General features: G+C 37.5%; 1 protein-coding gene across 1 annotated transcript in view; it reads right to left on the bottom strand.

Moving 5' to 3' along the window:
- Positions 1 to 1,672: 1,672 nt before the first annotated feature.
- Positions 1,673 to 16,209, bottom strand: part of LOC113238571 (ionotropic receptor 25a-like) — a 16,207-nt gene continuing 1,670 nt past the window's right edge. The window contains exons 2-10 of the mRNA XM_026475395.1: positions 14,745 to 14,844; positions 13,778 to 13,955; positions 11,926 to 12,109; positions 9,899 to 10,020; positions 7,026 to 7,138; positions 6,271 to 6,361; positions 4,329 to 4,490; positions 2,622 to 2,695; positions 1,673 to 1,977 (exon numbers count right to left, since the gene is read on the bottom strand). Coding sequence (XP_026331180.1) covers positions 1,673 to 1,977; positions 2,622 to 2,695; positions 4,329 to 4,490; positions 6,271 to 6,361; positions 7,026 to 7,138; positions 9,899 to 10,020; positions 11,926 to 12,109; positions 13,778 to 13,955; positions 14,745 to 14,844 — 1,329 coding nt within the window. The remainder of the gene's footprint in view (positions 1,978 to 2,621; positions 2,696 to 4,328; positions 4,491 to 6,270; positions 6,362 to 7,025; positions 7,139 to 9,898; positions 10,021 to 11,925; positions 12,110 to 13,777; positions 13,956 to 14,744; positions 14,845 to 16,209) is intronic.

The following is a 16,209-nucleotide window of genomic DNA, read 5'->3' on the forward strand; positions in this document are numbered from 1 at the left end:
GACACTTTTTAGCGCGGACCCGACGTCCATATAATTGTAAGTCAATGTATACAATGCATATTTTGCATTTCAGTTATTTTGCGCTTTAAGATACGAGCTAGAGAAAGTAAGGCGATGATATCTATATGTGATTTTAGAAACCAGTAGTGCACTTCTAATTTGGCCGGGGTTGTTTGGACAGTTTGTCTTTTTTTGAAAATGGAGTAAAATGGCAGTTTATTGCGTTAAAGTGTTGCTCGCTTGCAAGCGCCTAGTGATTGCAGTCGATAAATAATATCCTATCTATCGATAGAATATTGGTCACGCTTATGGAATAAATAGCCGAACTTGTTTCATTTGAATCATCACTGGTTCATTATTCCTCCTACTGCTGGGCATAGGTTAATTTGAATTATAGATTTTTGTAAATTCATATATACGTACACTACATTTAATCTACGCCTATTAATCTATGTCTATTAAAAATACAAATACGTATTTTAAAGTTTACTAATGTTAGTAATGTACACAAGCAAATTAAAAAGTATATGAATATAAAAATTGATTTTGACACTAGTAGCTCAACTGTCAAAATAAGAATATAGAAGATAATAACACAATTACAGGAACCAGGTACGAACAGGTACGATGTGATAGCCGTTTTCACAGATGAGGTCAAATCTCAATTCTTTATCGAAAAAAAATAATCAAATGCGAGTCACATCTATAAGTTTTTAGATTCATAACTAGTATTGCAAGGGGTAGCTGATTAAAAAAGTTTTTATAAAACGAATTAGAAATTTTTTAATGTTTATATAGTCAATTCGAAACTGCTTTGTTTTTTACATTGAGCTTTGACGCGAGTTTGCCGGAGGTAGAAGTTGCGCTGGCCTGCGATCCCATAAGTGACGATCGTATTAGATTTCATTTTTTTAAATTTCGAATTTCGAACAACAAACGCCGAGTTGTGTCGTAAAATTACACAATCCATAAATTTTACTGCACGTCACTATTGACAACAACGATTAGAGAGAATAGACACTTTATTCACTAGTATGACACAAATACAGATTGAATACAACAGGAAAAATAAAACATTTTTGTCATAGTAGTGACATGGCGCTGACTGCGCCTAAGTTTCCTAAGGCGCCGTTTTTTTGCAATTAACTCCTTCAACGTTTATGAATTAATACGAAACTTGATGAGCGGACAAACGTCAAAACGGCCGACACAGCGTGCCGGTATTATAGTAACATTCATAATCACGAAATTTTTTTGCAAAATTTTACCTTCTATCGCAATCTATCGATAAGTTTATCGATATCGATGTCGACAACAAAACATGACTATTTAAAATTTTATGGAAACTGGCAACCCCGCAAATGTCATTTTACTCCGTCCTCAAAAAAGACAGACTATACCGAGTGCAGCGGTTCATTGCAGTTGCAGTGCCGTTTGCAGAGCTTTAAATCGTAAAGACCTGAAGAAGCACTGCCACTGCATCCGTCATCTTGACACTTAAAGTTGACAAGTCCTATGTGCTTGTAGTTTACCCTTCAAAACCAGAACGCAGTAACGGTTAATGATGAATCTAACATATAGCTAACCCTTATTCTACTACGATTAACAAACTAACACGCCTATTTGCCATTTATAATAGGAACTACAAATCGACAACAACAAATCTAATTGTTTATGGATTATATTCTCCTTTAGGATAAACACTAATATACGAAACTTTTTCTGAAACCGGTTTAAATGTGTCACCAATGGTCACAGTTTTAGTGTTATCAGATTTCTTCTTATCCCTTTTTCGTAATCTGGCAACATTGTTGGAAAACTTCTTTTTTCTCTCCACGGGCTCGACGAACGCTTGTTTCTTTTCCGTGTCTATGGTTTGTATTTTGTTTTTTTCTTTGCGTTTGTAATAGAACACTTCCCATGCCAGAGTTATCATTGCCAAACCCAGGCCGAATAGAGTTGCTATAAAAACTCCACCTGAAAAAAAAAATGTTTTTGAGTTTTAACGGCTTTGGCGTAAAGCCAGCTTAAAGCTTATACTTCATTTGTCTCAAAATACATAGTCTTTTTTACACTATAGATGGATTTTTAAATTCATTCGAGTCATCGTACTTCGCCTTGCCGAAGGCAATAAGTACCGTCCATATAGTACGTCAGACGACTCACTGCTAGACGTCAAACGGAGGTCGCCTGACGACTTGGTGTAAATGCGCCATTACCCTTCAAAACCGGAATACAGTAATGCTTACATCACTCCTTGGCAACAGAAATAGGTCCTTATTCTGATACTAAAAGGAGTGTATGTATGCACAATTTGGGGAAAAAGGGACATTTTGAGAAAGGGACATTCTGAGAAATGGACTTTTTGCGTGCGGTAGACATTTTGTAAAGTGTCGGACTGAGCGGTTTAAAAGCACCTCTTCAATTCAAGTGTTCAATTACCGATAGGAAAATTTGGAGGCAAACTTTGTAAATTGGGAACTGAGTGTTCTAGGCAGTGCCGGAGTAAATTTCGTTGCTGTGGTACTCGTTCATGGTACCTACAGGGAATTCGTTTAGAGACCAAGGCTTGTCTTGGCTTCTAAATTATATATTAAAAATAGTATGATATTGTTTGTTACCTAAACTTTCAAGCGTAATGCCTTCGGATTCGTCTGCATCAGGACAAGCTTGTCTAGCCGACTCGTTCCAGTATCTGAAAAAAAAAAAACAAAAATATATAATAAAATTATATTTTAATACATTACTGTACTAAAACAACCATGACGTGCAGCTTTAGAAATCTCTCTATGTATGGAACTAATAAAGACAAAAACATTATATTTATTCCTTCCATTAAATTTGTACCTACTGCCTCCGTGGCCGAACGGTTACCACTGCTACGCAGAGGTCCCAGGTTCGATTCCCGGGCCGGGAGAAATGTTTGTATGGCCTACATTTATTTCTCTCGTGAGTTTGGGTGTTATTTTTGGTTGTCTATGTGTGTGACCATGGCATCCGCGACTCAGGGTTTCCCGTTGAGTGTGTGCGTTATTATTATTCCCACTAGATCAATGCATGACACGTTTGGGTTACAATTGTTCCACGTGGAACTCTCCTATCCTAGTGGTATTTCATATCATCAAATAGCTTTGGTTGATTTTGCATAACAGTGAAAATGTTGAATCAATCACTGGAGAAAACATGTAGTAAAATTGCGGAATCTGCCAAAGCCAGAGTTTGTACCGAGTCTGATTATAATATGAAACACCACAAGGATATTACTATAGGTGCGACATTGACTTACAAATAAATAGACGTCGGGTCCGCGCTAAAAAGTGTCCGACTTACACTTACAGAGCGTTAAAATCGTATACAGAGCGTCAATCACGCTTTAGTCTTCGTTTGTTCGACTGACAGCGCGCTTGTCAACGATGCCGTATTGTGTGGTAAAACCTTGTAAGAATTACTCAACTATCAAGGTGCGACTATCATCTTTGCACTCCAAAGTACTATTTGCGAGGTTTTGGAGCTTTTTCTTTCTTATAATATCAAGTGAAGGGACGAACAAGTCGTGCGCCTGATGTTAAGCTACACGCCTATCCATAACAGTTGCAGTGCCACTCAGAGCTTTAAATCGCAAATATTTGAGGGGCTCTGCCACTGCGCCCGTCATCCTGAGACATAAGTTGACAATTCTAATGTGTCTATAATTTCACCAGCACCTTTATCCTTCAAAACCGGAACGCAGTAATGCTCTCATTACTGCTTGGCGGCAGAAATAGGTAAGGTAGCAGTACTACCCTGGACGAACTCTTTCACAAGGAATTAACCCTACTGCTACTCACCCTACTAACTTTAGCAGAAGCCTCTGGTTTGTGGTTTATTTATAAACCACAAAGAGACTATCGATCACCACTTAGCACGATCCTTACAAACCTCTCTTGCTTTACTTACATTAATTAATCTTTTCATACATACTCTTGCTCTCTCACTAAGCACTCCAAACTTTTTAAGATCACTTCTCAATTTGATAACAGTTGCAGTGCCACTCAGAGCTTTAAATCGCAAATATTTGAGGGGCTCTGGCGCATGCGCCCGTCACTCTGAGACGTTACCTTTCAAGACCGAAACACAGTAATGCTGACATTACTTCTTGGCGGCAGAAATAGGTAAGGTGGCAGTACTTCCCTGGACAACCTCTTTCACAAGGAGCTCTACTACTACTAAAAGCTCAAGTATGTGGAACTGCGCGTACGTTTGGCACACATGCCCCACTCTCTGAGCACTTTTATTGTAGCCTTGCAATGTGTTATGGTATGACACTTTAGTGATTAAAAACATCTTACTTGTTGGCAAGTTGTTCGAGAAACCTCTCCTTCTGTATTTCAAGGAGCGCCCTAGACAAGTCTTCTTGCAACCTTGAACCTTGTTGCACAGCAATAGCGTATGGCTGTTCTGCAAACACTTCACCAACATCAGTTAGGTTGCAGTTTCTTGTTACTTCGTATCTGAAATGGTACATTTTTATTTGTCGATGGATTTTTATGGTTATTAAGTGACAGGATGAATAAGTCGTGCGCCTGGTGGTAAGCGACACGCCTGTCTAAGGACAGGCAGACAGTTTTCTTTCTTTTTGCTAGGGCAGAAAGAAAGAAAACTGAACGTTTTAGATTTACTTAAACCAGTCACTGATATTAATTCTATACCAATGCATAAATACAAAAAGCTTACACTATTTGAAAAACTTTGAAAAATTTCTTTCTAATATCAATCTTGAGGTTGTAAATGAATAGCGATCGTCAGATTAATATTATACAATTTTCGCTTTTTTAATATACTCTCAAATTATATTTTTTCCTGCACAAATTAACTTTTTATAATATTTGAGCATTTATAAATGTAAAATAATAAATTCTCACATGACATTCCCGGATACTCCCATAAAATGTAAAATATTCCCAAATAGAATATTGATCGACTTTAATTAAACGTTTCCAAGTCGATAATGACTTTTCGATAGATTATACAACACTAAAGCCAATTTGTAGCATGTAAAAGAACCTATTTCACCATTCGCGTTATCCGTTATTGGCCCGTTATTGTCTATGGCATCCGAAGCCTAAAACGAAAGCGTTGTGGCTAACGAATTGCGGACGGCTCACGGATCGTTTTGATTTCGTACGCAGCTGCGGTTGTATATTTTGAGAGTAGGCCTTCTGTTTATTACACAAGCACAGACATGCATATAAACAAAACAACACAGGAACAAAAATAATAATAATAATAATTCAAAATTAATCTTTTAGGCGCTAGGAGAAGCGAGAGACTAAAATAAATAATGATATCACAATAATAAAAGAATAAAAAAATTAAAACAACTGATACTGATAACTGAATTAAAACAATTAATAATGCAGTACATAATTCACCGCCATGCGTGTCGCGGCTGGTGCAATCGGGACTTGCTCAGCTTTAGCCACAAACGGGTTTTTTTTAAACCGTTTCGTGGTGCTGATTTTCAGCAAGCTCGGGCGAGTGAGCCACTGATAATACTTAGAAATCCACAATAAATAAATAAACAGATAAAAAAACAGTTGCAGTACAGCTCAGAGATTTAAGGGGGTACCTGAGGAGTAGTAGGGGTTACCTATCAATAGTCCGAAATGACATTTTCCAGAAATAACGTTTGGTCGAAATTTCATAACCTCGAAAGTAATTTTGAGAGGAAACTTTTAAACCTAACCTAACCGAACCTAATTGTGTCCTTGTGATAAACATTCAACATATCCTGAAAGAACAGCTGTTTCGTTATAATTCGGTTTTCGGTGTAATGAAAATTCGAACAAACGTTATTTCGGACAAAAAAAATTTCGACTTTGTGATAGGTTACCAGAAGCCGGATCAACTTTTTTGCTACATCAAATGGTTTAGGTATTTACTATTCAATAATGGTCCTACAAATATACGATGTACCTAAGGTATTGTCTCTAAAAAATGTGTTAATTTGTTACAGAATACCTCATCTAATCACCGGTCATTCTCACATACGGTGTTCTCAGCCTAATTACCGTAGCCTTTTCTTTCTCTCGCTTAACATTCGTGTACCCACGCGTTGGTCTCTCAGACCGCCGATTATCGTTTGCCGTGTTTTTTTTAAACGGAAATCATTAGAGCTTTTTTGCTCACAGCTATCTGCATGGTTCGTGGCTAACTTCATTTTAAACCGGGCACTTACTAGCGAGCTGTAAGTGTATTCGTCCCGTCGCTTAATTTTATAAAAAAAGGTACCTTATTTCAGCAGAATCGTGAATGAAGGCAAAATCTGCATCGGCATGGTCGTTCACTTGTTGGAATCCAGTTTTTGCGTCTGGCACCGGACCTGAGGAAAGACAATAAATGATTTCAGTCATTGACTTACAAATAAAGGGACGACGGGTCTAATACAAAAACCACGAAAAAAATGTCCCAAGTCAACCTATTTAAACGTAGTGACATGTAAAGGAATATGAAAAAGCGAAAACGTTGCATTTAAATTGTAATGTCATCGCAGTACTGTCTAATTTTGCTCGCTTCGCTGTCAGTCGAACAAACGAAGACTAAAGGGTGAATGACGCTCTGTATACGATTTTAACGCCCTATAAGTTCGGACACTTTTTAGCGCGGACCCGACGTCCATATAATTGTAAGCCAATGATTTCAGTAGTTAATTTTTTTATATTTAATATAAAATGTGGGGCTTTTTAAAGATGAGCGACAAGGGCACGTGGGAATTGTCAACTTATGTCTCAAGTTGACGGGCAGAGACAATGCCCCTCAGGTCTTCGCGATTTAAAGCTCTGAGTGGTACTACACACATAAAAAGATCCGAAAAAATAATTATCCCGATGTCCCCATAGCGCAGAAAAAAAAGGAATAATATCTCACTCATGATCAAACTTGCAAAACATTTGATTAACTGATTTTGCGTGTGGGGAATTCCGGAAAAATATTCCCAAAATCCCCACAATGGGAGACGGTCAGGGGGTTTTGGGTAATAATACAACCTGAAGCGTTAATAGCGAGGAGTATATGCCCATACTGCTCTCTGATGGGGTAATCCCACACCCGGTATTGCGCCTGATCGGACGTAGCGTTCAGGGTTATTTCTTTCCATACCCTGGGAATAAAAATTACATTAACATTTTTCGCGTGTTCTCGGAAATAATAAACACATCCGAGAAATATACATTATTGCAGAGCCGGGAAGTAAGGGATTGCTGGACGAATATGAGTTACAAAGGCGAGCGACAGCGAGGCCAGTATTGATACGAGTCAAGCAATCCCCGTTCCCGCCGAGGCTTGTATAGAATTTTTCTCAAACTACGTGAGGAAAGAATAAAAGACTAAAGAGAGGAAGATCTATAGTAGAAAAAAGTAAAAAAAAATAATTAAAAGTAATATTTCGACACCTCCTACGTAAAGTATCGTATGTCGCAATTGCGAAGTTTACAGGGAAGCATTTTAAAGTTCTGAATTCACTGAAATGAGCATAACACGACAAAGCTAATCTAATAGATCATCTAACCGATATATAGGGTTTTACAATACTCTGTGTAAGTAACCGTTTGCCGAATAAAACTGAAAAATGCTAAAGTCACCTGTTATGCTCCTTTCAGTGCATTCAAAACTTTAAAACACTTCCATGTAATCTTGGCAATTTCGACATACGATACTTTACATAGGAGGGGTCGATTTGACGTGCTAGCACAATTGTTAAAAGAAAATGTTATTGTTTTTCCAGGTACATTAATAATAATCAGCTGAATTTCTGATGATGTGTATGGGTGTGTATCTATTACTGTATTTTCATTACCGCTCTTCTCACTAGCACTCATTTTCGCGACCAAAATACAAAAAGACGAAAAAACAATAAAATATCAAAATACCCTAGTTTAAATATTACCGCCATTTTCTTTTCTTCAAGTAAGTGTTACAGACACACCCCGGACACTCCAGACAACGGTCTAAAATTATTTACCTACTACTACTACATAAAGCAAGGCGCTATCTGCACACGCGCAAATGTGTGCGTGAAGTGGCAGGGTTACTCATCACTTTCTCGCACTATTACGTTACGTGGTCAGATCATTTTCACAGTTCGATGACATTTTGATTAAGAGACCACCAAACTAAATCAACCACTTTAATAAAATTTAAGAAAATAAATGAATGAAGAAATCCGAATTCTTATTTATACAGACTACAAATTTTCTCAGTGAATCCCCTAAAATGGTAAGTTTTTATTTCCCAAATAAATCGTTTACACGTCGATCGACGTTTGAGCTAGGAAATTCCTGTGTTAATTTTTGTTATCTGTTCCTGTAAAAGATAAAAATAATAGGGATGCCAACTTGGATTATTGAAAATCGATAAAAATTCCTTAAAAAAAATCGTAGAAAAATCAATCCATTTCGGTATTTCGGTAGGATGAGCGCCAAATGGGTAGGAGTACCGAAATAACCGCAATTTCATAACAACTCTTCAAAAGAACTTGCGTAAAAACGACTAATTACGCGTCGCAACACCTCCCCTCTTCGTCTCCTGGCCCTTTACCCAATGCACACGTGTTCCGTTGCCACGCGCCAATTCAACGTACCGTGTAGCATATACTACTAATTTATATGTAATGCAACACAGCGTTACCGCTATGGCATCGCAACGCATCGTGAGGCGTCGCTCTTAAATGTTCCAGTGTGTGTATGTCATCTGGAGTGGCTGGGAGGTTTTGCTACCTATTAAAATTTGATGGTGCTATGGACTGTAAGGCGCGGTTCTAGAAGAAGGTAAGGATAGTCGGATTTACGGCTATAGCATCGAGAAAATAAAAAGAATAGAAAATAGAAAGAGATTATTATGAAGAAAAAACTGTGCCGTACCTGGAACTCCTCGTTAGGGCTGTATATGTTGGAGGTGTACATCCCCAGGGGAATATTTACACGCAAATTCAAATCACATAAAATAATGCGGTTTTTCAATGAAAAATGTCCGTCATCCGCTAGAACAGCGTAGTCTCGACTTTCCTTTTTTCGAAGTGGTCGCGGCGAGGTGTGTCTGTGTACCGTTTAGGTTCTCGGGTTTCTCTCAGAGAAAAGTTTAGGGAGACTGGTATCATGACTGTGGCATCACAGTACATTTACTTAAATATTTTGTATGCCCGTAAAAACGTACATGACTTCGTTAAAAAAGAAGATATCCATAATGTTAACTTTAGAACTCAGTCCACACTCATGGTACCACGTTTTCGTTTAGCTAAAGTAAACGATTCTTTTATGGGGAACTGTATACGTTTTGACAATAAGATTCCGGAGCATATATTAAGTTTATCATTTCCTAAGTTTAAAAACTACATTAAAAATATTTTGATCGAAAAGTCATATTACAAAATTGAAGACTACGTGTTAGATAAAGATGTATGGAAAGACAACGCGAGTCTAGATTCCATACAAATATGATTCAGAATGTATTCTATAGCATTTAATTTTAATTGAAAAGAGCAAGCCCTAGAGTTTCTTGCTCGTTCTTCTCAGAGAGGTCAGCGTAGTGAACGAGCAGTAGCTTAAAAAACTACGTTTTCAAGTGTGAAAATTTTACCTATGGAATAAATGATTATTTGACAATACTTTGAGGTTCTCTTGCCGTACCGCGAGCCAGCAAATACGAAGCCAGCGCACTCTATTGGCGACTTCTTGTCTTCTATCCCTTTCATTCAAAGGCATTTTGGCACAGTGAAACGAAAGTATCACCAAAGAAGCGGATATTGGTTTGAAAACGAAAGTTGAACATAGCCAATAGAAATTTAAATTGTAATAATTCATGTGTGGTGTTACCATCATCTCTGGCTGCAATGGAATATTGATCATAAATTGGTTCCGCGCACCTGTACAACGTATCCTCAGCAAACTTCATGTTAATAAAATATTGGTGTATAGTAGAGCTTTCTACGACGGTGTAGTTTATACGTGATTGCCTCGCCAATTGTTCTAGCGATGATACTGGCGTCTGAGAACAAAAAGACATCCTGTAGAAACAGATTTTTTTTATGACATCAAGTGACGAGAGGCATTTCCATAGAGAAGACAATTCAGATGTCGCGAATTAAGTCACGATATTTATACGGTTGCGTACAATATTGAGCTGCGTTGATATGTTCTAGTTCAAGTCTTATTTTGGCGGACTTAGTAAGTTTCATCAACAGGTAACTTTGTTTTTATTTATTCATAATCCTAAATTGTATAACATTTTAAAAACAATTTTATTGTTCAACAGTAGCTTAACAGATGCTATCTGTTTGAATTGCACCAGTGCTGTGCGTTACGTCAGAGTGAGACAGGTAGCACATCTCACTCTAATAGACACAAACTAATCGACGCGCCGTCAAACTTTTATCAGAAATGTTTATTTTTAATTTAATGGCAATTTATTGTTTATTTCCTTCTTTTGCTCTTTCCAAGTGTACAGTTATGTACAACATTGTACTTTGGTTTGCTGCACTGACATGTTCTAGTTTTATTTTGCTGTAGCAAGATGGTTTAATTCTAGTTATTTTGTTGTCTGTGTGTGTTTGTTGATGTGGTTAATCGTATTAAGACATTTTATTAGTATTTTTAAGTTTGTTAGTCACCAACGAAGATGATAACATTAAATATCAACAACAATTAACATTTAAAAAACATTTACCAATATTTTCTTTTACATTTTTTATTTACAATTAGAACAATATCACTTTTTTGCACTTTTAACAGACATTCCTAAAAATACCCTTATGATATCGGTTACCGCGTCGTCGTGATCACGAGGTAACGTCCTGTAAGGCAGTGTTGCCATTCTGTCCTTACAATCTTAATAGCAGAGAACTCCTTGTGAAAGAGGAAGTACTGCCACCTTACCTATCTCTGCCGCCAAACAGTAATGTTAGCATTACTGCGTTCCGGTTTGGAAGGGTAAGGGTGCTGGTGAAATTACGGGCATATGGCACTTGTCAACTTATGTTTTAGGGTGACGAGCGCACTGGGAGTGCCCCTCATGCGATTAAAGGGTCTAAGTGGCACTGCAACTGTTTTGGACAGGCGTGTCGCTTACCACCAGGTGCACTTGTTCGTCCCGTCATTTAATATTATTAAAAAAAACTAATGTGCATAAACTTATACAATTTTTCGTATAAAAAAAACCAATATTATTTTATAATACCACTAAATTTTTAATCGTTCTTGTAAAGTTAACTGCCTCCGTGGCCGAACGGTTACCATGCCGGACTGCCACGCAGAGGCCCCAGGTTCGATTCCCGGGCCGGGAGAAATATTTCTATGGCCTACATTTATTTCTCTCGTGAGTTTGGGTGTAATTTGTGGTTGTCTATGATGTGTGTCCATGGCACCCGCGACACAGGGTTTCCCTAGTGCGGGGCTATGTTGAGTGTGTGCGTTATTATTATTAAAGTTGCTGTTTTTCTTTTACACTACGTTTATTCGGTGACGCCACGGAGGGGCCGTCGTTATATCTCAGGGTGACAGACGCAGTGGCAGTGCTTATCAGATCTGTGCGGTTAAAAGAACTATCGCTTTATGGTTTAAGATAATTATTTCTCAAAAGAATACAAATTCACGTAGCGAGCTTACGTGCTGACAAAATATTCAAATGAAGGTATATAGATAAAATTTCGTCTTCTAAGAAAAAACAAAGCAAGCTATTCAAGTATTGTACGTCAATTGCCATGGTGAAAATTGAATAGTAATACTTACCAACTCTTAGAAATAAAAATATCAAAACAGCGAGAAGTTCCTCACGATGTGGAATTTTAATTTCTTTTTGAATAATTGAAATGATTGTATTTCCTTAATGTCTTTTGGTAATTTGTTGTATAACTCGTCCGCGGTATTTGCAAATATATAATTACAATCTACTCACCTGCATTCTCTCCACAGTGAGAAACGCTGCCAAATTGGCAGTGAAAGTAGCTAACATGAGAACGACAAATAACCAATACGCTGCTACCAATGTCCGTCCGGACAATGCCTTAGGCGCTTCGCCACCCCCTTGTGGCGTGAACGATGTTAAGGCGAACCAGAAACTCTCTTTCAGGGTGAACTCTCTGAAAGAACAATTTTTTAACGAGTTCTTAGATTTTCGCATTTTAAATGAAACTATTTTATTTATTAAATTAAAATTTTATTTTTTTTATTTCTCAATTTGGTTCAACAATGGTAGATCAGGTCCTCCCTTTAAGCAAATGTATGCTTGTGTTGGGAAAGCCTTGTAACTAAGCTTAAAACTGAGAATTTACAACAAAGTTACATCAGTGGGTTAGTTTTAAGATATAATCATATTTAAAATGGAAAAATTAAAAATGAAAAAAATATAATAATAAAAATTAAAAATAAAATGAAAAATTTTTAGTATGTAATGTGTATAAACTTGTGTGTGTGTGTGTGTGTGAGAGAGAGAGAGAGAGAGAGAGAGAGAGAGAGAGAATGTGTGTGAGTGTGAGTGCGCGCGCGTGCGTGCGAGCGTGTGTGCGTGCTTGCGTGCGTGCGTGCGTGCGTGCGTACGTGCGTGCGTGCGTGCGTGCATGTGTGTGTGTGTGTGTGTGAAGAGATAGAGAGAGAGAGTATGTGTTAGCGTGTGTGCGTACCTGTGCGCGTATGCATGTTATGTATTTAAATGATTTGTAGTGTTAATTAAATTTTTATTGAATTGATATTCAATTATTTTTTGTGAAATTACTCCACTAGTTTGTTATAATTAGTACGCTGTTAACCTTTTGTAATAATGTACCAATATTTACAACAGCTGTTAGAGCCTATGCACTTTTATTATTATATGCGCCGACGACACACGTTTCACAAACACGCGTTTACGGTACCGTAAGCGCCCGTAATTTAATAATTCAAACTTATTGGATTCATTCGAGGATAGGCGTCTATTAACAGATATGAAGTTTCTATTTGATGTAGTTAACTCTGTGTTGGATTGTCCTGAGTTTCTCCTGCCCGACTCGTACAAGACATATGCGCTCCTTGCACACGGGCTCAGTCCGTTTAAACTACGCGAAATACTCTGTTGTGCTTAGAATTGTGTGTACTTACCTGGACAAATTTATTAATTCTTTGAAGGGACACCCCCACTTTAAAAGATAATAACTGTTATATAAATAGAGCACAAACACACATGTAGAATAGTAGAAGTAGACACACAAATGCGCATGCACTCTACTATAGTTTATTTGTTTATTATATTGCAAGTAATTAAAAATTAATGTCTAAATCTATTATACAATGGAATTCAGTTATAATATGTTATCAATTTTGTATTTCAATTTGTTAGATTGTTCTTTGATAAACAATATGTTAAGACGCTTCGTTCTGGCATCAAATTAGTTTTTATGTAACGTAAATAAATGAATTGTAATCTGACAAACTTTGTAATTGGCTATATAAATGTAGCTGCAAAGTTTTCAAACAAATAAATAAATAAAATTATTATAATATCTAATAAACTCCTGGAGTTTACACTTAGAATTTCATGTAGTAGCCTGAATTAAAAAAAATAACTGAAAATAATAAACAAAACTAAAATTAAAACTATATGACTGTCTCTTATCAAAATGCGCGATACATACGCGCGGCTGCCGCGCGTGTACGCGCAGATGACACGCGTTTACGGCGCGTGCACGTGCGGCGTCAGCGTACATCAAATACTGTGCATAGGCATTAAATGACTTCATTTTGTTATGGACAAAAACACAATACACAATATTTACCTACAAGGATAAGGGTAAGCATCAGGGTTATTCCTCGCCGAGTACGGAGAATACTTATCCAGCAGCCAGATCATGAAACCAGTGAGGACTAGAGCGGCCACGATGCTGAGCCAGACCTCGGTACGGAGGACCGTCATGAATTTGAACAGAGATGTTTTGCGAATTGGTTTACGTATTACTGGAAAAATAAACAGTATTCTCAGAAAAATTATTGCTTGCTATATCTTTAGTTCCTAAGTGATTTCCACAGATAAATTATATCGCACTGCTATTACAATAGTGTTGTAACTCAAAAAATGTGAAATTGAAGATTATACTAATGCTGAAAATAAAATTTGGTTCTCTACACGTCAATGAAACCGTCGTTAAAATATTGTAAGAAACAGTTAAAATAAATCTATTTAACTCAAAAAGAGACAAACTTTTTGCGAACCAGTTCTGGTTAATAAATAAGTTTCTATAAAATATGAAGTTATTTTTTCCTTTTATTTGGCAAGTAGGGAATTGTTTAGATGTCTGTAATAAATAAACTTTAACCTATACATCAATTTTAATAAATATTTCGCTGGACGTGAGTAATTCGTTTTTCATCGAATCTGAAAAAATACACTTTTTGAGTTAATACACTATTGTATAAAACAGTGCGAATCTAAATAGACGTCGCATGTATCGCGATCTGTATCAAAACCAAGCGTGCCATATTTTTTCATCTCCCTAGCTCGGAAAGGCTTTCTTTCTCATTAGAAATCTGCGCGCAAAAGCGTTTTTTTCCACCCTAGTGTGGAAAAGTTTTTGAAATTCGAACTTGACGATGGACTGTGGTGCACCAAACTTTTTCTTTCGATGAAAAAATAGATAATGGCACGTTCAATTACGCGATTTGTCGTACATTACTTATTTATGTAATATAAATCCGTTCGCATGTTTTATTCTTATTCGAGTGTGAGTAGTAATGGACAAATCTTACCAATAAGTATTCCAGTTTGTTCGAAGTAGGGCGCGACAAAATCAATCACTTCTTCTCTTTCCGCTGTCATTGTTAACGCTGCCACTGCTAGATCCGTTTCCTAGATAATCAGAGATTTTCTTTTGGTTTCAAGGACACCCTTAGAGAATGAATGAACATCTATGGAATTAAATTAAATTTTAACCGATTTCAAAAAAAAGAAGGAGGTTCTTAATTCGAGTGTATTTTTTTGTATGTATGTTACGCGATAACACATTTGTGAATCGAATTTGTTGATATTTTTGTTGGAAAGAGGGTGCCTCAGTATTGGTCCCATTTAAATTTGAAGAAATCCTAATAACACCTTAGGCCATACTGTATTTCGAAAGAAAACTCATACAGATTGGTAATTCCCATCACCGTCCTAGTTAGTTAGCTACCGTGGGCAAATCTTTGTTTCAGACAGCACATGGTGTCTGCGGCAGTAATCATCTGGCAGGGGAACTTCAACATATAAAGCAAGTCCTACATGCGAATAAGTTGAAGATTCCACGCCAATGCCGCAGGCCCCGTGTGAAACCACCAACAATCGAGCGAAGACCTCCCATTTTACCTTACGTGAGAGGTGTTACAGACAAGATCGGAAGAGTCCTCAGGCGTGCATCTATCAAGACCTATTTCAAGCCCCTGAGGAAGATTTCTCAGTTCTTGAGACCCGTGAAATGTAACACCCCCTTACAGGATGCAGGAGTTTACAAGCTTGACTGTGAGTGCGGCCTCTCTTATATTGGACAAACGAAGCGAAGTATTTGTGCCCGCGTCAAAGAACATTTAGCTGATGTCAAACACCGTCGCGTAAACAAGTCTGCAGTCTGCGAGCATGTCATGGATAAACTTACACATTCAATGAAATTTGACAAACCCCAAGTTCTTGCAAAAGAAGTCCGATAACTACCCATGATGCTGCGAGAGGCCATTGAAATTAAAAAACATCCTAATTTCAACAGGGAAGATGGTTTCTCCGTACCACCAGTTTGGGATCCAGTATTTCCTCTGATGAAAAATCCCAAACAGACATAAGACTGCAGTGCTAATTAATGTGTTTTAATTTATTCTATTAATTAATAATAAATTGAACCTAATAAGTTCATTCAATAAAATAATTTGGAAAACGTAATGTAGCATAAATTGGAATGTTTTCTTTATAAAATTAAAAGTAAGGTATTGTAGCGGAGCGTTAGTTCCAAACGACACCGTTAGATGGCATTGACCACTTTGAAGCTATTTCTAAAACGCGGTGTTGAGATTTTCCTTCGGCACTATAAGTAGTTAAGCAAAGTATATGTTGTTGATTAACCGTCCTCGTCGGCGAGGTCGTAGAGCCCCTCATTTTAGCACACATACTGGTAGATTCTCTCCAACAGCACGCCCTTCTGGCGGAAGTCTCCAGTAGCGCCCTGAGCCGAGGTCCGTGCCCACCTGGGCG

This window comes from Hyposmocoma kahamanoa, unplaced genomic scaffold, assembly GCF_003589595.1.
Source record: "Hyposmocoma kahamanoa isolate Upper Pololo Valley unplaced genomic scaffold, ASM358959v1 96922, whole genome shotgun sequence".
Classification (NCBI taxonomy): Eukaryota; Metazoa; Arthropoda; class Insecta; order Lepidoptera; family Cosmopterigidae; genus Hyposmocoma; species Hyposmocoma kahamanoa.